At 37.0% G+C, this 18822-nt stretch overlaps 6 protein-coding genes across 6 annotated transcripts; 4 read left to right on the forward strand and 2 right to left on the reverse strand.

The window, feature by feature from the left end:
- The first annotated feature begins 631 nt into the window (after positions 1 to 631).
- On the forward strand, positions 632 to 2414 carry EV154DRAFT_434950 (glycosyl-transferase for dystroglycan-domain-containing protein). Its single transcript, XM_051596775.1, has 4 exons — positions 632 to 881; positions 938 to 1132; positions 1198 to 1898; positions 1954 to 2414. The coding sequence occupies exons 1-4, from the start codon at positions 674 to 676 to the stop codon at positions 2119 to 2121; spliced, it is 1272 nt and encodes a 423-aa protein (XP_051462829.1). The 5' UTR covers positions 632 to 673; the 3' UTR covers positions 2122 to 2414.
- A 485-nt stretch (positions 2415 to 2899) lies between these two features.
- On the forward strand, positions 2900 to 4564 carry EV154DRAFT_237462 (Septin-domain-containing protein). Its single transcript, XM_051594534.1, has 2 exons — positions 2900 to 3422; positions 3482 to 4564. Exons 1-2 carry the CDS (start codon positions 3048 to 3050, stop codon positions 4289 to 4291), a joined length of 1185 nt encoding a protein of 394 aa, XP_051462830.1. The 5' UTR covers positions 2900 to 3047; the 3' UTR covers positions 4292 to 4564.
- EV154DRAFT_411701 (AP complex, mu/sigma subunit) lies at positions 4479 to 5180 on the reverse strand (the record flags this gene model as incomplete). The annotated part of the gene is made up of 4 exons (XM_051595471.1): positions 4479 to 4670; positions 4744 to 4797; positions 4849 to 5052; positions 5112 to 5180. 4 exons carry the CDS (start codon positions 5178 to 5180, stop codon positions 4479 to 4481), a joined length of 519 nt encoding a protein of 172 aa, XP_051462831.1.
- A 1190-nt stretch (positions 5181 to 6370) lies between these two features.
- On the forward strand, positions 6371 to 10997 carry EV154DRAFT_492169 (uncharacterized protein). Its single transcript, XM_051599649.1, has 12 exons — positions 6371 to 7212; positions 7278 to 7568; positions 7629 to 7961; positions 8012 to 8100; positions 8165 to 8282; positions 8347 to 8492; positions 8556 to 8726; positions 8800 to 8917; positions 8975 to 9313; positions 9382 to 9978; positions 10036 to 10380; positions 10448 to 10997. Exons 1-12 carry the CDS (start codon positions 6397 to 6399, stop codon positions 10934 to 10936), a joined length of 3852 nt encoding a protein of 1283 aa, XP_051462832.1. The 5' UTR covers positions 6371 to 6396; the 3' UTR covers positions 10937 to 10997.
- A 103-nt stretch (positions 10998 to 11100) lies between these two features.
- Positions 11101 to 14362, forward strand: EV154DRAFT_589357 (kinase-like domain-containing protein; the record flags this gene model as incomplete). The annotated part of the gene is made up of 7 exons (XM_051606851.1): positions 11101 to 12949; positions 13011 to 13185; positions 13244 to 13337; positions 13396 to 13661; positions 13796 to 13878; positions 13942 to 14091; positions 14160 to 14362. Coding segments are annotated over exons 1-7 (2808 nt in total), but the record flags the coding sequence as incomplete, so codon positions are not given.
- A 148-nt stretch (positions 14363 to 14510) lies between these two features.
- EV154DRAFT_492173 (uncharacterized protein) lies at positions 14511 to 17363 on the reverse strand. The gene is made up of 2 exons (XM_051599650.1): positions 16945 to 17363; positions 14511 to 16885 (listed from the first exon to the last, which is right to left on the reverse strand). Exons 1-2 carry the CDS (start codon positions 17316 to 17318, stop codon positions 14620 to 14622), a joined length of 2640 nt encoding a protein of 879 aa, XP_051462834.1. The 5' UTR covers positions 17319 to 17363; the 3' UTR covers positions 14511 to 14619.
- Between the last annotated feature and the right edge of the window lie 1459 nt (positions 17364 to 18822).

An 18822-nucleotide genomic window follows, 5' to 3' on the forward strand; every position in this document is an offset into this window, starting at 1 on the left:
AAGGTGTAGAAAAATTAAGAACCGCCATTTGAGCCCGTCAGCACTGTAAATGTGCTTTGATGTCCGTACTTCCAAAAAAAAACTATAATTCAGATTGGTTTAAGCTTTACAAAAGTTGATTAAAATGGTTTTATACACAATAGAATGAAACTTTCCTATTGCAAAACATCAATTCAATGCAATCAGAAATGACCTCGAAACTAGCAAGGGACTAAAATAAGACATCAAGTATTATAAATACTTTGGCCTATTAATACACTGTCGTTCCTGAATGATACATCTTACCTAAATATAAAGATAAATCCTTGTTTCCCAAGAAAACTTATGCACTAACGCAACCATTGTAATACTCAAAAGAGAAGCAAAAAGAAAAACAGTTAATAAGTCCTTTTTAATCAACAATTCGGATCTCACAGTAATATTCATGCTGTAAACAGACAACCTTTTATGTCCAAAAAAAGAGGTATCACAAAGCCCATGGATGGGCTGAGGTGATGATAATAATAATAAAAAGTGGTGGTTTGATTGTGTAACCTTTTTTTTTTAGTCAAGTGTTGTTGATTTCTTATTTTTAGAACAATTCTTGTATATAAAGCAACGACATTTTTTTCTTTTCGTTTGATTTTTCTCAACAACTTTTTTTTTTATTGAAAAAATATACACAAATCTTAGAATGGCCGCTGAATTACAATCATTTATGGCCCGTAGAGGCGCTAAACCATTCATGGCGCTTATTCTCATTTCTTGTTTCGCATTGTTCTCCAGATACTATTCGTTTGATACCAATACATCTCATTACCGTAGAGCGCTCTTTTATAGAAACGATTCATCGTTGCAACAAGGTCAATTTAATAGTCATTTCAGTTGGACCGACGGAAACGGTAAGTTTGCAGTTGAATTATGTATCTGTCATGTACTAAACATGCTCCTTGTACAGGCGGCATACATCAATTGCCTATCGAGACGGTCTTGTCGAAATCCTTTTCGCTATCTTCCTATTCTGAACAATCCCAAATCATTCCATACTATTATAAGGCCGAATTGAACCTGACGGGCGAGGATATAACGATTGTTACGCTTGTTACCAGAAATAGAATTCCTAATTTAGCAAGACTTGCTACACAATATCAAGGTACCACTATTATATATTTAAAGACAATAACAACAACATTCGTATACTCATACAATATCTTTTAGGTCCTATTTCTACTACTATTCATATTTCGGATGACGAAGAAGGCGAATACACATTAGACATTTTACAGCAAGCTATGGAAAGAAATGCAGCAATGCGTAAATTTGTTGATGTTCATGTGGTCCGTGACGAATTCGATCGCGAACTGAACCTTTGGAGAAACGTAGCAAAGCTATTTGCAAGAACGGAATACGTCATGCAACTTGATATCGATTTCTTCCCATGTACCAACATTCGCCAGTCTGTACTGAATAACCCTAAAGCCATGAATCTCCTTCGCTCCGGGGAAGCCGCTTTGGTGATTCCTGCTTTTGAATATTCGAAACAAGAAGAAGGCTTGGATTATCGTAGCTTTCCAAAGAATAAGCCCGACCTTGTAAAACAATACACCGACAAAGAAGTTGAGATGTTTCATTCTTTTTGGTTACCTGGTCATGCACCTACTGATTATGAACGTTGGACACAGCAAGAAAAGGACGCCGAAATCTATCCCGTCACTTCATATCAATTTTCTTATGAGCCTTATGTCATTTTCAAGAATCAGGGTTCTCCATGGTGTGATGAAAGATTCTCTGGTTATGGTAGTAATAAGGCAGCCTGTCTCTATGAATTATATATCTCTGGTGTAGATTACTATGTCTTACCAAATGATTTTATTATTCACCAGACTCATGCCTATCCTGATGAAGCAAGAAATGTTGAGGTACAAAACTCTTATCTAATTTTTTAATTCTACTTTTGTTAACAAATCCTTATAGAGATACTACAACAGAAGATTGTATACTCAATTTAGAGAAGAAATCTGTATCAGACTGGCTCGTAGATTCATTGCTCAAAAGAAATGGGACCATCCCAAGTCTGAGAATTTGAGAGAGGAGTGTGCCTCCATTAAACCATACCAGAGAGCCATCGGAAGATTCGTGTAACCTTTCACGACAGACTCTTTTTAATTCAACGGCGCTTAATTATTTTTACATACATACCTCTCTCTACTAAGCCGAATTTATTTTTAAAGCCACAATACTGAACTTTATGATAAAAACACTTCATCTTTTGTACATTATCCCCTTCTCCCTCTCATACACCACATTTTTATATAAACTGTAAATGGTATAATAAACAATATAAAACATGATGGACACACATCAAATCTATTTGTATAAGCTTGTCCACGCATCTTTCAACATTTCGAAATAATGTGGCTCGGAGACTTTGCTCCCGTCTACCAAATAACAATTATGTCCCTTTTTGAGTGGGACAACAAAGTCTAAATATAATACATTAGAAAAGAGGCCTTCCCAGGTATTATTAGATCTCTATTGTCTACAAATAGCGTTATACAACCACAAGCCCCTCCCCTCCCTTTCTTTTTGGGCGCGTATCCAAAAAGGCATGTAATAGTACCGGGCTTGGTTTTTTTTTTTTTCTTTTTTTTTTTTTTAATTTAGAATTGGCTCCCATTTCATTTCCAAGGTTACCCATATCCCCGTTTCCTGCCTTCTCTCCTCATAGAAAGGATACTCCTCTTTATGATGTGATTACTATTTATGAATGACAGGGGGATAGGTTGTTTGTATCTATCAAATAAAAAGAACAATGTGACAACAAATAACCTTATTTATACAAACAATACAGGAAGAGTTTTTTCCTGATTTTTATTCTTTTTCAATCCCAAAGCGTTGGTAGTTCAATTCGAAATTTAGTTCCCCGAAAGGTAGATGAGAAAGTTTAAACGAGATATTTGTTACTTCAGTAAACAAGTCGAAAACATAATGTAATATAAATTGACGGTCTACCCATTGTAACTTATTCTATTGCAAACGAAATACTTTTTTTTCTTTTACTATTACATATGTTATATAACGCTTACTCTCAAAAGATATCTGGAAACTCAAGATCGAGAAAAGATCCAGTGTCTTACTTAAACATAATGGTTGTTGGATCAGCGGGATCTGGAAAAACTGCGTTTATTCGAACTTTCTGTGAAACGTTGACGCATGATGTTATTCAAGGGTCCTATAGAGAATCAAAATCAATGGTGCTTAATGATCCATTGCAACCCACCACAGAATTATACACTGTTTCAATGCATATCCAAGAGCAAGGACAGAGAACTGCTTTAACTCTTATAGATACACCGGGTTTTACCACAGGTGTCGCCGTTGACCACCAATTAAGATATATTGCAAAATACATTGATTACCAATTTGAACGTACCCTTGCCGAGGTAAATATTTGCGTTTTAGAAACACGGTATTCCATCATTTATAAACTTTTATTTAAAAGGAATCAAAAGTGAAAAGAGATGCTAAGGCTTTAGACACCCATATCCACTCATGTCTTTACTTTATTGATATTCAAAGTATCAATGGGCTTAGCGAAGCCGACCGTTACATTTTGCAGAATTTAAGTACTCGAGTCAATATTGTGCCGGTTATTGGCAAGTCGGACACGTTAACTGTGGCGCAGTGTAATCAACTTAAAACTGTGTTCAGAAGAGAAATTTTTGACATACTTCAAATCCCTATTTATGGTTATATCGAAGTGGATGAAGACGAGGATATGTTTGGCAAGAGAACGAGTACAAAAGGATATCACCCTTCTCAAAGAACCAAAATTTTAGATATGCTCCATGAGTGTGTGGAAGAAGATAACGACGAGGACGCCTCAGCAATGATTGACTATCTTCAGAGTATGCCCTTTACCCTTATTGGTTATGAAGAAGATGCACAGACGGGAAGACCTATCAGTATTAAGAACAGCAGCAATAGCAATTCGGGTTATATAAAGGAACAAGAGGATGAAGAGATGCAGGATTCGCCAACTCCCGTAACAAGAAAAAAAGAGTTCATTAAAAATAAGCAAATTATCAAATCTGTATTGGGAAGATCTTATCCTTGGGCTGTTGTTGAGTGTTGCAATCCTACCCATTGTGATTTCGAAACATTGAAAAAGGCACTCTTATCCGGACACAAAGACATGCTTAGAATTGATACATTCGAACGTTTTTACGAACAATATCGAACTACACAACTTCAAAATCGCACAATGAATAGAAGCAGAACGGGATCCAAGCAAGGCATGCATGTAGCGTAGATCGTCTTATTACTCGAGCAAACCATTTATCCAACAATATAACACTATAGAACATAATAAAATAGACACATTTTTACCATAAAATTATATCGTCTTTCGAAATCATTCAACAGAAGAGTAGATTACAATGATTTTTCTTTTGATTTATTTAACAATTATTACATTTCATATACTTAATGTGTATATTCTAGTGGCGGAATCCATTCTTCAACGATTCCGTAGCTCGAAGGCCCAAGCTGCTTGCTGAAACACCTGTCTTTTTCTTGGCCTTATTCATTTCGTTTATCGCCGCAACAATCTCACTCATGTTTGTTTCCAAGACTAAACCACCTTGAATAATTTCTGATAGAATAGCATGAACCTCATCGAAATGAAAGATCTACACTATCTTACTGAGTTTCTCTCTCTTACACTCTCTAAACATCCCCCCTTTTTTTAAACAAGAAACTTACCAGGTCCAACTCACAGACATTTTCAAAACATCTATCCAAACTTTCGACGAATACCTTAGTAACAGGTTAGCTTTTCCAGTACTTAGGTCCTGACTACTGACTTACCTGAATAAGATCCAAGATGCCTAATTCACTTTCACTATCGTCGACAACAAAGACAAAATAAAGGGTTGCGTAATGTCTATAGATAACACGCGTATCCTTACCGCCCAAAAGTTTACTTCCTTCCAGAAAGTTACAGGCAGTATCAGGTCTTTTCGAGACAAGTGAAAAGATCTCTTGCACTAGTGCTTGCTGTGTTGCAATGTCCTGTGTGCAGGTGGATGGCAAGTAAATACAATGGTTATAACGTAGAATGCTATACATACAATTTGTTGAAAGAATTTGATTAAACGGGGTTTACCGTGGTTATTAAAGATTAGGACAGATTTGATCATGATGGAAATGTGTGTTTATGTACAAGTGCAACCTGTAGCTTTATCTGTTCGAGAGTTGGGTTTTGGCAAAAAAAAAGTCGGCCTTTGAAATATATGGGTCAACCTGTGTAAGCAGGTACGTGAACATCGTGTCATTTTCTGTCAATGTGTGGATTAAAAGAGAAACCTTCTTTATTTTGATCTCCAGTTTTAAAAAGCAGCAAGTTTCTTGAGAAGAAAGAGATACTAATAAAAAAGAAAAAACTTGTGATAAAGCTGTCATTTAGATACGTATTGAACCATGCATAAACCTAAAGATCGTCCTTGCGTATACCAAACGACTTCCCATACAAGATTTAAACCATATCAGCAAAAACAAAACAAATCGACTCGATGCCATTGTCTTTAATATCAGCTCACACTTAAACGAAGAAATAAGAAAGAGTAAGCTAATGAAATGCTAAACTTGGGCGTTGATGTACAAGGATTGATATAATAGTTATGCATCCATTATATAATCCAACTTATGTAGTTTACGACGAAAAACCGTCGCTTTGAGAGTAAATTAAAGGTAGAAACAATAAAGATATACGGATTAAACGTTATATTCATTGCTAAAAGACCAGCCTAGTAAACCTGTATGATAAATTTAGGCGGGATCGACTTTATAAACATATTAAGAAAAAAAAAAGCCTAAAATACATGTAAACTTTAAAGATCCCAGTGCTTCGGAAAACAAAAGATTTCTTTAGCGTATGGAGAATAATTAAACTGTTTGATGTCATAGGTTGTGGAGCTGTGTGTATGAGTTACTATCCTATTTTCACACTAAATGTTCAAACAGCGTAATGAATAGTAAATTGAATCTGTCATGCAGTAATTTAAGGTGATGAGTTTATTCTCTTGGGCTGTAATTTGCTCTTTAGCGATTTAATGTTGCTTGAAAGTTCTGCATATCTTATCATCTTGTATGTACTTAACGACAAACAAATTTTTAGTAGCTGCTCTTTATTAACTACAACATGTAAAATACAACCGAAACTTCCTGCTCAAGGCTTGAATATGCTTAATTTTTGCTAGTGTCTAACAAATGGAATAACAGGCTTGGCACTCCGAAAACAAGCAAAAGCCTCAGCCCAAACTTGTCTCACCCAGTCAGGTACGATAAAAAAAAAGAAAGAAGGAAAAAAAAGTTTAGTTTCTTTTTTCCCATCTCATTCTTTTTTTTTTTAATTAAATGCAAGCGAAAAGTTCTACTCTTCGCCGTGGTATTGGCAACTCGAGAAGAACTGTTCGAACCTTAAACCCGGCCTTTGTTTATGATTATACGCTTCGATGTGCTATCCGTGCCTGTATAGAAGAAAACAATAAACAGAAGGGGGGTTTAAGGGAGACCAAAGAAAAAAGCAGCAACCGACATTCAGTTCATTTGGGAGGTGTCAGTGATGTATTTGGAAACTTGGCAGATAAATTTGTTGGGGATGAAAACAGTGGAAGTAAAGACAAGTTGACAAAATCAGTCGTAGTTCCTTTAATGCATCGATTGGAGAACATTAAAGATGGTAAAGACGTTTCAAAGCAAGAATATTCAGATCGTCGTTTTATTTCTGTTGTGAGACAAGTCAGAGATGAAGTCAAACAGCACCGTTACCATCCTTCAGGCTCCATTAATGACTTGGTAATTGTTTTCCTTAAAACAAGTGAGGCTGAACTAAAAAAAACAGACCCTAATCCAGCAGTTTGGTTCAAAGATTTGGACCGTTATGTTATTCGATTCACAGAAATCTTGTTATTGACTCTGAAAGAAGATGCACCCAACTCTGCTTCACCCGAACTTTTGGAAACCCTTCGTAAGTCGATTTTACCACCAAAGTCTAAGCAACAGCAACAACAAGATCAAAGAAACAATTCAAGCATAAACAATTCTTCAACTGATATATTGGATATTATTGAGAATTATCCAATGGTCAAGACTGTTCAAAACTTGTTTCAGATCGAAAACTCTATCCATCGACAAAAAATTCGTGATCTTCACGTTATTTGTACTGAATCGGTAACGTCCCATTTAATTTTTGGTATACCTGCATTGGTCTAACAAAAAGGTTGTTTTTTTTTTAGAATTTCTTTTTAGACTTAAAACAATGTATTAATGCAGTCAATACAAATCAACCATTCCCTGGTAGAAGAGAGGATTTCTCCAACCAACAGGCTTACGAGAGTTGGTTAGCAAGAGAAAAGAAATATTTCCAAAGTTTAATGACTATCATGGTTACAAACTCTACCTTGACTCTTTCCACCAATAGCGAACAAGACGTTGGCTCCGGAAATCTTCTATCAGGCAATAATGGTAGAAGACCTAGTGATTCTAAAAGGAACTCGGTTTATGGAAATTCTTCTTCCAGTGATGATGTATGTCCTGGCTCTTTTTTTTTTCTTACTATATCTTACGTGTATTAACCCAATAACTAGAGTCCATATACATTTATTCCCAATGATCCTAGATCATACTTCCGTCTCTTGATGAACATGTGCATGGATCTTGATACGAACATTGCTCCCGATACCGAAAGAGCAAAATCAAGTATTTTATCACAATCTTCGGATGATCTTTTACGTGAATGTTGGAAAACATGGCGTCTATCATCTCCCTTCAGAGCTGTACTCTACTTGGAGCTGATTAAGAACCGTATGGATACAGAGGAACTTCAAGGAGAGGTTGACATTTTGGAAGCAAGAGATGCTATGCGAGCCCTTGATAAATGTCTGAAGGAAAGCGACGTCCGTAATTGGACTATTAATGATGTAGGTTCTTTAAATTTGACTGTGATAGCCTTATTAATTAATGATTTTAGCGCGAAAACTTAATTCGTGTGTTTGAGGGACTAAATGAAACATGCCTTCATGCTTTAGCCGATACTTTAAGCCAATATTGGAGAGTAAAGTAAGTTATAAATTTATAATAAAAAATAATATTTTAGGTGATCTGAACTTTTATATCAAAATAGTCCCGAACTTGTCAATGAACAAATAGCTTTACTCGACAGTATCTATGAAAATCCAGCCTATCTTGAGGACCATGCTGATCCATTACAACAATTTAATTTATTGGAGGACACAATTGCTGTATGTGTTCACACTTTATAGTCCATCATGTTTTACTTTTATTAATCATTACTCAAAACAATAGGGAGCAGCTGTATCAAGATGGAGAGTGCTTGAGAGATCAGTATTAGATCCCAAAAATGACGACATGACTAACCTTATGAACATGGCCGATAAATTGATGAAGGAACTTGTGGGTGTTGCAAAGAAATTTAAAAAGCCGCTTAAAAAGTAAGACAAAAAAGCATATGATAAAGGCCACCAGAAGGTATTAACTTTCAACTTTATTAATAGTAGGTTGCATTTGCCAGGCATTGTAATGGCTCGTCAGATGCCTTTCTTTGTATTGGAAATGGAGAATTGGGCTTTCCTTCCAGAAGCAAGAAATGCTCCTATCGATTTAACTTTCCAATTGTACGATAAAGTTCTTACACTCAAGAGACTCTATGATCAATATGGACCAAGGTAAAAAGAAAAAAGGGGAGGGGGGGATACATGGATGTTAATTAGTACATATTATTTACACATGTACATATAGACAAAAATCTGCGTTATTCAAGGTTGAATCATGGTTTTTGTTGCATGTCCGTCGTTGGTTAAATACTACAAATGAAGAGACTCCTGAGTGGGTAAAAAATGCTATTAAGCAAGATGAGGTAACCTTGATTTTGACTTTCTGATTTTGAGGGGTATACTAAATTTGAATGTGATAGTTCAAATCGATTAATGATGCAACATTGCACTCTTCGTCTGTCGTCGATCTTTTCACCATGTTCCATCAGGCGGTTGAGTTTGTACAGAGATTGGAATGGCCTAATAGCATCCAAGAATGTCGCTTCAATACAGCCTTATCCAAAGTCATTGGGGTTGCTCTTGAACAATATACCACCGTATTAGAAGACATGATTCATGCTGATGTCTTTCCTCATAGTCATAGAGCTGCGAATACACATGCCAATGGAAATGTCATTGACAGAGCTCGTACTCAGTTCTTTGGTAACAGAGGCACTTCTACAAAAGCAATAGATGATAACTATGATTTTTTGGCCGAGGTAAGCTGTTGGACAAAATACCAAATAGAAATATAGTATTCACAATTTTTTTTTGTCTAAAAAAAAAGACATGTGTCAAAATTAACAACATTGAGGCTGCTCGTACAAAATTAGACCGTTTGTACCAGAATATGGATGTGGATGATATTGCTCAAGAGATGAGAGAATACGAATCTAAACTACCTGCGTCCGCAAAGGAGTCTGCTGACCAAAATACCAAATACCTGTACTCTGTCAAGATTGTCAGAGCTGAAAATCTTTTGCCAGCTGATAACAATGGTCTTAGTGATCCATATGTTGTCTTGGAGATCGATTCCAAGCATATTGCAAGAACAAGAACCGTTTACGAAACTTTGAATCCTAGATGGGATCAAGTCTTTGATTTATGGCTTACCAATGAGACCATTGACGTTTTAGCTATTGTGTTTGATGAAGATGTGATTGGAGCTGACGAGGAATTAGGTGGACACTGGTTTAAATTGGGTCCCTCTTATTATGATGATTTCCAAACACATGAACTTGTTTTGAATTTTAAACCACAAGGTCGACTTGTTTTACGTATTAGCATGGAAGGTGAAAAAGACGATATTCAATTTTGGTTTGGTAAAGCGTTCCGTGTTTTGAAAAGAGCAGAAAATGATGCTGCCGGTCTCATTGTTGACAAGGTAGACTACTTTTTTTTCTTTTTTCTTTTTTGACATACATATACTAATACATCCCAGATGAGCAATTACTTCCGTCAAATCTTAAATCGTAAAACAATAGACAAGTTACTTGGTCGTGATCGCAGCTTCTTTTCGTCATTTTCTCGCACAAACAGAAATGTCAATCCTGATTATCAAGAGTGTGAAGATTCCATTGGTCCCTTATTGGATTATTTGGAAAAAAACCTTAAAATCTTGAACGATAATCTGTCAGAGACAAACATGAACCATATAGTTCTGAAGATTTGGAGAGAAATTTTAATCACATTGGAAGGCGTCTTATTGCCACCGCTCTCTGAACAATTATCTGAACTAAAGCCATTGGACGACTATGAGTTCCACGTTGTATTCAAGTGGTTAGAAGTAAGTTTAATTTGGAAACATGAGGACATTGTGCTATACTTATCTAACTCTATTCTCCTTTAAAAAGCTTCTTAAGATTTTGTTCAATGGTGGTGAAGATTCAGACGCAGTCTCACTGGACAAGCTGGATAGTTCACAATACTTTGCATTATTGGCTATTAATGCAGCCTACAACATGGGTACAGAAGAATTAATCGAAGGATATAATACCACAGTAAAGAATCAACTTGAATTAAAATTACGTGGAGGTAGAAAGGCAGACAGAAGTAAGACTGTTTACCATTCGAAAAACACAGTCAAGAAAAGAAAATCCTCGGCTAGAAAATCTGTTTCGATCGAGTTACCTAATAGTGATACAATCCTTCGTATTCTTCGTATGCGTACTGGTAAACAAGTGCGCGATTTCCTCCATTCCGAATTCGAAAAGCGTAATAATCCTCCTGTCAATATCAATATTGAGGAAGATGGTAAAGCAAAAGATATACCATCTGTACCGACCATTCCCACTAATGATATAACTCCCACCATAGAGCATGCTACTATTCCTTTGAGATAATTAATAATTCTTTTCTCTTTTATCCTCTATGTAACAATAAAAAGCTGATATATTTTTGTAATTTGGCTTTGTCCCTGTCCCCTTTGGAAAACATTGAATGTCAGTCAATCTTTTTGACGTTGTTGACAGCAAAAAAAAATTTTAACTTTTTTTTTTCTTTGTATTTTCTTTCAATAATGGATAGCCGAGGTATACCTATTGTAATTCCTGGAAGTAAATACTCTTCACCAAGACGTAACACAAAACAAACCAATTTACGTCATGAGATACCTTCGTCGCCCTTCAATATGCCTTCATTAAAGAATGAGACGTCGCTTTTGGAGGTTTATGACTCATTTGCTGATGCTTGTTTCCAAAGTCATTACAACCATTCCATTCTGAACGACGACGCTCGGTACAATGTACTTGAGTTTTACAAGAGTGAAGTTTGTCCTAGCGATAACGAACCTCCTTTATGCTCTCCAGCAGAATCTTCCACATTTGAATCAAAGGTACCTGAATTACAAAGCTCTAGGAAAACAACTTTTAAAATGCCTTCGTCTACCTTGTCTGAAGAGAACAGTCCCTTTGATTCGCACTTTTTAGAGTATAAACCAACGCCACAACATGGAAATTATAAACATACCTCGCAAACTGCCAAACAAAACGACCACCACTTGTCAGGATTCTCAGATATCTCATCGATGCAAGAGTCTTTCCTCACAACAACTCAGAACTCTGCTATCAATCCATCGCAGGAGTTTAGCGTAGACTTAGAACAACATTCTACTGTTGTATCAACATACAAACCCGATGCATCCTCAATAAAAGAGTCTGATCACACCGCATCACCGGAAAAGTTTGACATCGCGTCAATACAAAATACAGTTACCAATATGACGCGACAGTCTGATTTAATTTCAACACAAGGGCCTGATTCAGACCTGACACAACAGTCTGAATCCCCACATTCTGGCACCAGTTCAACGCAGGAATCTAATACAGACTTGTCACAGGGACTTTACATGAACATGCCTAAAAAAGTAAATGCAAACTTTACCCAGGAATCTGGTTTGCACTCTCCAAAAGAATCCAATATAAACTCACCACAAGAATCGAACCAAAAGATGTCGCCAGGCATTAATACGGGTTCGATACAAAAAACCGATATGAAATTGACGCAAGAGGACCACATGAACATGTCACGCACTTTCGATATTACAAAAGAGTCTGATATCACCTTAGACCAGGGATCCAATACCGATGCGACATTAGATCACAAAAACGACCTTCCAACACCACCACCTAGTCAAAATACAACATGTCTTTCACCTACATATTCTGGAAACCAAAAAGACTCAGAAAAGTTAGACAACGCAAATTCAGTAGATAAACCTGAATTGGAAGCTATTACCCCGCCAAAAATCACCACTTCCAATAAAAGAAAATCGAACACCGAGCCAACTCCTATCGTCAAAAGATTAACGAGAAATCAAAAGAAGTTACTAGAAGAGGTCGTCCCCGAAGTAAAAAAAGTCACAGCTCCAGTAAGAAGATCGATGAGAGGATCAGAGAAAGGATTGGAGAGTAGTTTAGACCTTACAGGAGATAAATCTATGGGAAAGAAAGTAGAAAAAGAAACCCCACTCGAACTTAGAAGAGGAAGAAGCAGCAAGAGAGATACAACGATTGTTATTCAGGAAAAGAAGACTGAAAAGTCAAGTAAAAAGATGCCTGTACAAACTAAATGCAAAGCACAAATCCCCGTTGAGAGTTCAGTAATAGCAACAAGTACAGATGCAGCAAGTACGGATGCAACAAGTACGGATGCAACAGGTACAACTGCAATAAGTACAGATGTAACAACCACGGCAAGCATCGGTCCAGTTACTGAGAAAAAATCAAAAGAGAATAATACCGCAAAGGCTTACAAGGAAAAAATACAAGAGAGAGACAGACAAGAGATTGACGCCATCTTTGAAGAATTTCCGACTCTGTCTCGTTATTACGAATTTATCGAAAGAGCCGGTAGAGGTAATTTTAATTTGCTTTGTAATGTTGTTACCTCTGACTTTAACTCGTAACTTTCACAAAGGCACATTCAGTAAAGTCTATAAAGCAAGAGATTTATTAGCGGATGAGTATATGGAAGTGGATCAAGGCGGCGTGGTTACTAAAACTGATGACAACCTTGTTGCAGTCAAGTTGATCTTTGATATTAGTTCACCAGTGCGTGTGGCCAACGAAATCCATTTTCTTACGATATTAAGGTAAAAAAAAAAGAGTCAATCTTTCTACAATTTGATAGTAACAGACTCCCATCAATAGATCATCACCGTGTATTACACCACTTATTACTGCATTTCGACATGAACCTTACACCTATGTTGTACTACCCTATATCGACTTTGATCACTTTGACGTAAGTCTACATATAAATTAAATTAATCAAGTCTAAACGATATCCTCTTTTATTGTAGACATTCTTTCTGGATATGACAATGGCTGATGTCAAATCATACATATCTCAACTACTTATTGGTTTAAGAGGTGTGCATGAAAAGGGAATTATTCATCGCGATGTTAAACCTGGAAACTTTTTGTACAGCAACAAAACAAAACTTGGATATCTCGCTGATTTCGGTTTAGCTCAAAAAGAGGTTATATATATATATGATATTGAGATAGGCAGAAAGACTTATTTTATTATGTTTTGGACAAATATAGACGATTTTCAGACGCGAAGGTAATGGTTTAGTAGCTAATGCTCAATATACCCAAGAGCATAGCGAAGATGGCCATTACATGTACGACAGGAGGTAATGTTTTGCGCTTTTTTGTTCTAAAAAATTATAATACCTATTAAATGTACATTTTTAGACCGGCCTTTCAAGGAGGACGCTCAGGAACAAAGGGATTTAGAGCACCAGAGGTCATGTTAAAATACTTAAACCAAACAACAGGTACTTACTTAATGAATGAAACGCTTCCTGAAAAAAAAAATTGTATTGATAAGTTTTGTATAGCCATCGATATCTGGGCTGTTGGTGTTCTGCTTTTGATTATTCTTAGTGGAAGATATCCTTTTTTTAATCCAGAAGATGATTCCGATGCTATCATGGAATTTGCGCATTTGTTTGGCATGAAGAATTTAAGGGAATTTAGCCAACACTATGGTAAGCCTTTTTTTTTTTTTTTTTTCTGTTTTCATATAATTTTATTCTTATTTTTACACATCTCGTAGGTCGCACAATAAAAACAAATATACCAGCCATTCCTGAGGAGGAAATGAACATTGAACTTTTATGTCGAGAGATGAACAACGACAACATAAAAAAATGGGACGGTGAAGAATTCTTGCAAGCTGTCGATCTTATGAAGCACTGTCTTGTACTCATACATACCAAACGATATACTGCTAAAGAAGCATTAAATCACCCTTTCCTGAGACAGTAGGCCAATCCTCATGCTCAATATATACGCATTGTAAATATATATATTCATGTATTTTTTTCTTGTTATAAAAAATGTCAGCCCATTTTCTATCTTCATCCTTTGGCGTAATCAACAAACATCACCTTGCTTAAAAAAAAAAGCCAATTAGGGATAATTTATTGTTTATTTAAATATGCATGGCGACATTACGGTGTTAACGTTAAAATGATTTATACAATAAACAAATTTGTTAAAAATGATATGTGTCATTAATAATGACAAAGTCTGAAGCCACTAAATGCATAAGGGTATCCACATTGATACCAGTTTCTAAAGGATCTGCGTTCAGCAATACGTGGGTGAGTGGCCCAACTTCCACCAGATATAACATGGTGTTTTCCGTCAAAGAAATCGGCAGAGTATCCAGGATAAATATTGGAGGCCTCAAACCCTGTATGGCTTTCCCAAACTGTCTCTGTCCATTCCCAAACATCACCCAAGTTATGAATTTGATCATTACTAACATCAGTAGGGCTCCAGTTCTCAAACCCAATGTTAGTCCACTTATTCATGGTTTCCTTGACTTTTCCAGCTGAAGTGAAATCACGGAACAAAACTAGCTCGGCCTCCGAAGGAAGTCGACGGCCCTTGAAATCAGCATATCCCTTGGCTTCTCTATACGATGTTTGAACCGGCCAGTTTTGAGCATAAGGAAGAGGACACGGACCAAAGACTGTACGAACAAAAGTTTTACCATCTTTCACAATCCAAGAGGATGGTATAGCCTTACTGTGAGTTGCTTCAAGATAGGCATAATACTCACCATTAGTTACTGGCCTTATTTGTATTTCAAAATCTGCGACTTCTACTTGACGTTCGGGATGTTCATTATCCCAACCGAACCCTTTCAAAGCGCCCTTCTCGCTTAATAAGTCCGCAGATTCGCTATCATTGTGGCCTAATGTAACAGTTGCTTGTTGTATCTTGAGTGTGGGAGCCTCAGGTAGTTGAGAAAGCTCAGCTTTCTTTGATTCTTGACTAGCAAGTTTCCAGGATGGCAGGGCAACACCCTGAGGAGGTAAGACATTAGGGCTTTGAACAAGCATATAAAGTAAAGTTTCAAGATGCATCGCCTCGTGTTCAAAACACATCCAGACAATGCGCATTTGACGTCTTCGCGAAGGTTTAGCATCTACCCAGGATGGTGACTGACTCTTGAAGGCTTCTGCTTCCCAATAGGCCAAGAGACGTTGAAGACGTTGACGAATATTACTTTGGTAAGTGAAGATAGATTCTACAGATGGCCAATCACTTTCATTTGCAGGTACAACAGAATGAGGGTTACACTGAGTAGGATCATCCATATCGGGATCAATACCGCGCTCGAAAATATCTGCATAGTATTTGGGTTCAGTTAAGTCCGTAGCACCTAATTCCTTGTCGACCTGATGACGTGAAAGCTGTATATCAAGGAAAGCAGGGATATGGCCTAAATAAAATATAAAAGGATGACGGAAAGAAATAGGCTTCTCAAACATGATGTTGGGATTTAACATATGTTGTGTCACCAAGTCCCACGATTTCCAAAGTTCACTCCATTCATGCATCGTAGGCAGGATTTCGGTAGGCCATGTCTTGTTCGTGTTCAATAACGAATGGTCTAATGTTTCGACCTCGATATTTTCCAAAGTTGTCAACTGGCCTTCATTACAATCATAACAATTGATGGGCTCTAACTCAAAAAGTTTCTTTGATGGAAAGATGGTGTTGCGAACTTGTTCAATGTTACGATCAAAGATAAAGGGTCGGCTTTCGGCTAAAACAAGACGATACTGATCGTTGGAATCTAGCCAATAATCGACCATGTTAAGGTCAGCTGCTGACAAAATACTTTGTATTTCACCGAGTGAGTATTTGTAAGAGTGCTCGACATGGATAAGCTCGTCCTTCTTAATCTTGATATCATATTCCTTTTGTGACGTTTTGTAATGGACCGTGGTATCCTTCAACGCACGGTAATGGGAAAGATGACGCCCTTGCTTTTCTTGATACACGGAATCATAAGCAAAGTCTGCTCTATTAACAAAGTTTTCTTGCCCCATGATACGGTTCACATGATCCAATCCATTCATGATAAATTCACGGGTAACACCATAGGAATCATCATATGCCAACTCAATTTTTTCGGCAGCGTTTCGTTTATCAAACCCGATCACAAAAAAATCCCCTGGCTCCATGCACATTCTCTGAAGTCGACGAAGAAACATGGCAGATTCCAACCGATTTTGATTGCCAATAGAACTTCCCATCCATAAAAAGTTCTTCTGAACGTCGGAAGAAGTAAAGTGCTTGCTAATCCAAGGTATGCCCTGATCATACGTACCCAAAAGCCCATATAATTGTACATACTGAAATTCACCAAGAGAGGCCAACGATTTGTCTAATTCATGTTGATCAAGATCCAATGCATAATATGACACGCGTATCTTTCTTTTTTCAATAGCTCGAAGGATAACCTGTGTCTTGCGAAGAGCACTGAATGCAGGGTCAGATTTTTTTTTTGTTTTCACAAAGACGTTTCTGTTTAAACTTACCCAGCACCTAATTCAAATATGACGCTACCGTTTTGTAAGCGATTTATAAGATCGTCTGATTTTCGCATCAAAATATCAAGTTCTGCACCTGTTAAGTAATATTCATCACTAAGCTGAGTGATTTGATCAAAGAGCTGGAGACCTTTCTTATCGTAAAGGATGTAGGTTGGAATTGATTTGTGACCTGTGGATTTATCAAGAGACTCCAAAATAGTGTCAACCAAATCAGAACCATTGAAAGCATCCTCAGAAACATCAGCAGATGTTGGAGGAGAAGGAGGACGACCATCAGTCTTGATATCATCTTTGAGAGAACTACGAATATCAATGATACTGTATCCCGTTGAGGGAGGAGAGGGAGCACGGAGAGACATTTTTAATATTTTTCTGTTGAAGAATTAAAAATTTATTACAAAAATTAAAAAGAGAAAAGGGAAATCGTCTTTATTAGGCATTTTATAGACGCATTGTTGCAGAAAATCCCTCGCACTTTATTTTTTTCTTTTAAAACATGTAGCATCAGGATCTCATTTGTCAGTTTTAGATGACTTTGAATATAAATAGAATACGGATCTCTTACATGTCACGCTTATATAGATTGGGACTATAATCTAGCCTAATATTTAAAGAAGCACATTTTATAAAATAAAAAAAACAGAGGTCGGATAAATAACATCATCGTGTGAATCTTGCGTCATTGTTTAATGCATCTAAAATAGGAACGGGGTTCTTAATTTGGACCTGGGTTTTAGTAGCACCAAATATGCAATGATACGATCATGCTTTAAGCTATATTTTCCCACAATAATTCTATTGTTCCCACAATACACCAATTCATTTTTATATATACGAGATCGCGGCCCCAGCCCACTTCGGTAATTTTTTGACCTTCGCTTCGCTACGGTAAAAATAACCTACGTTCCTGCTGGGGGCGATCTCGCGCCTGCAGCGGGCCACCGACGCCACTCAATGCTAATAAAAGGGATAAAAATAGAGTTTATTGATAATGAATAATATATGTTAAATCTAAGTGTGGTTTTGTGTTCGATTTAAGACTTCGGTAAATACAACGTTGTCTGTGAGTGTTGATAATGGTTGCTCTTTTAATAAGATTACATTGAGATTGGCAGGGTTACGAACCCGTGATAAAGCAACATAAAGTTGACCGTGCGTGAAAACGGGTTTGATCAGACAAATTGCTGCAAAAGAAAGAGTTTGGCCTTGTGATTTGTTTATAGTCATTCCAAATGCAGGCTGCACTGGAAATTGACGACGACGAAGGGTGAAAGGCAAGTTTGCATTGTCCGAAGAGATCAAGACAATTCTGGGAATCAAAACAAAAGTACCAGCATAATCACCAACAGCAATCTCAGCTTCGATTACGTTTCTTGTAAAGTTGCGACAAATAAGTCTTGTGCCATTACAAAGACCCTCGGCAGGATTGATATTTCTCAAACACATAATCGGCTGGAATCTTTTCAAAACCAATTTATGTGGAGGCATACCGGAAGGTTTGATCGCATTGAGAGATTCGACAGGAAAGTTAGTAGACCCAGAATTTTGCGTTTCCTCGATTGAATCATCGGAAAGGTAAACCATTGATATTCCAGGTAATTTCTCTGTTGCTAATTCATTAATTTCGTCAACTGTTGTGTTGTGAGCTGCAAGAATTGCTTTACTGACAATGAACTCTTGATTTTTATAAAGACTTTCGTCACTTAACGAATCTCCAAAAACATTGTCAACCACCTCTTGAATGGACTCAGCATATGATACGATCGATGCAGGAATAGATATATATTGATCGTATATTTGCTGACGACCCTCGCCTATTCCCAGAAGATAATCTTGAAACGGCGTGCCGTCCTCCAGAATGGA

Source organism: Mucor mucedo (genome assembly GCF_025094135.1).
Source record: "Mucor mucedo strain NRRL 3635 chromosome Unknown EV154scaffold_5, whole genome shotgun sequence".
Taxonomy (NCBI): Eukaryota; Fungi; Mucoromycota; class Mucoromycetes; order Mucorales; family Mucoraceae; genus Mucor; species Mucor mucedo.

What these genes read in the sequence shown, in the direction of transcription:
- EV154DRAFT_492169 (XM_051599649.1), top strand. Translation starts at nt 6,397, where the DNA reads ATGCAAGCGAAAAGTTCTACTCTTCGCCGTGGTATTGGCAACTCGAGA. An exon ending in TATTGGAGGACACAATTGCT is followed by an intron (nt 8,283 to 8,346) that starts GTATGTGTTCAC and finishes TCAAAACAATAG; the next exon opens with GGAGCAGCTGTATCAAGATG. An exon ending in TTTAAAAAGCCGCTTAAAAA is followed by an intron (nt 8,493 to 8,555) that starts GTAAGACAAAAA and finishes CTTTATTAATAG; the next exon opens with TAGGTTGCATTTGCCAGGCA.
- EV154DRAFT_237462 (XM_051594534.1), top strand. Translation starts at nt 3,048, where the DNA reads ATGTTATATAACGCTTACTCTCAAAAGATATCTGGAAACTCAAGATCG. An exon ending in TTGAACGTACCCTTGCCGAG is followed by an intron (nt 3,423 to 3,481) that starts GTAAATATTTGC and finishes TTTATTTAAAAG; the next exon opens with GAATCAAAAGTGAAAAGAGA.
- EV154DRAFT_434950 (XM_051596775.1), top strand. Translation starts at nt 674, where the DNA reads ATGGCCGCTGAATTACAATCATTTATGGCCCGTAGAGGCGCTAAACCA. An exon ending in CAGTTGGACCGACGGAAACG is followed by an intron (nt 882 to 937) that starts GTAAGTTTGCAG and finishes CTCCTTGTACAG; the next exon opens with GCGGCATACATCAATTGCCT. An exon ending in ACTTGCTACACAATATCAAG is followed by an intron (nt 1,133 to 1,197) that starts GTACCACTATTA and finishes AATATCTTTTAG; the next exon opens with GTCCTATTTCTACTACTATT.
- EV154DRAFT_492173 (XM_051599650.1), bottom strand. Translation starts at nt 17,318, where the DNA reads ATGTCTCTCCGTGCTCCCTCTCCTCCCTCAACGGGATACAGTATCATT. An exon ending in ATATTTGAATTAGGTGCTGG is followed by an intron (nt 16,886 to 16,944) that starts GTAAGTTTAAAC and finishes CCCTGCATTCAG; the next exon opens with TGCTCTTCGCAAGACACAGG.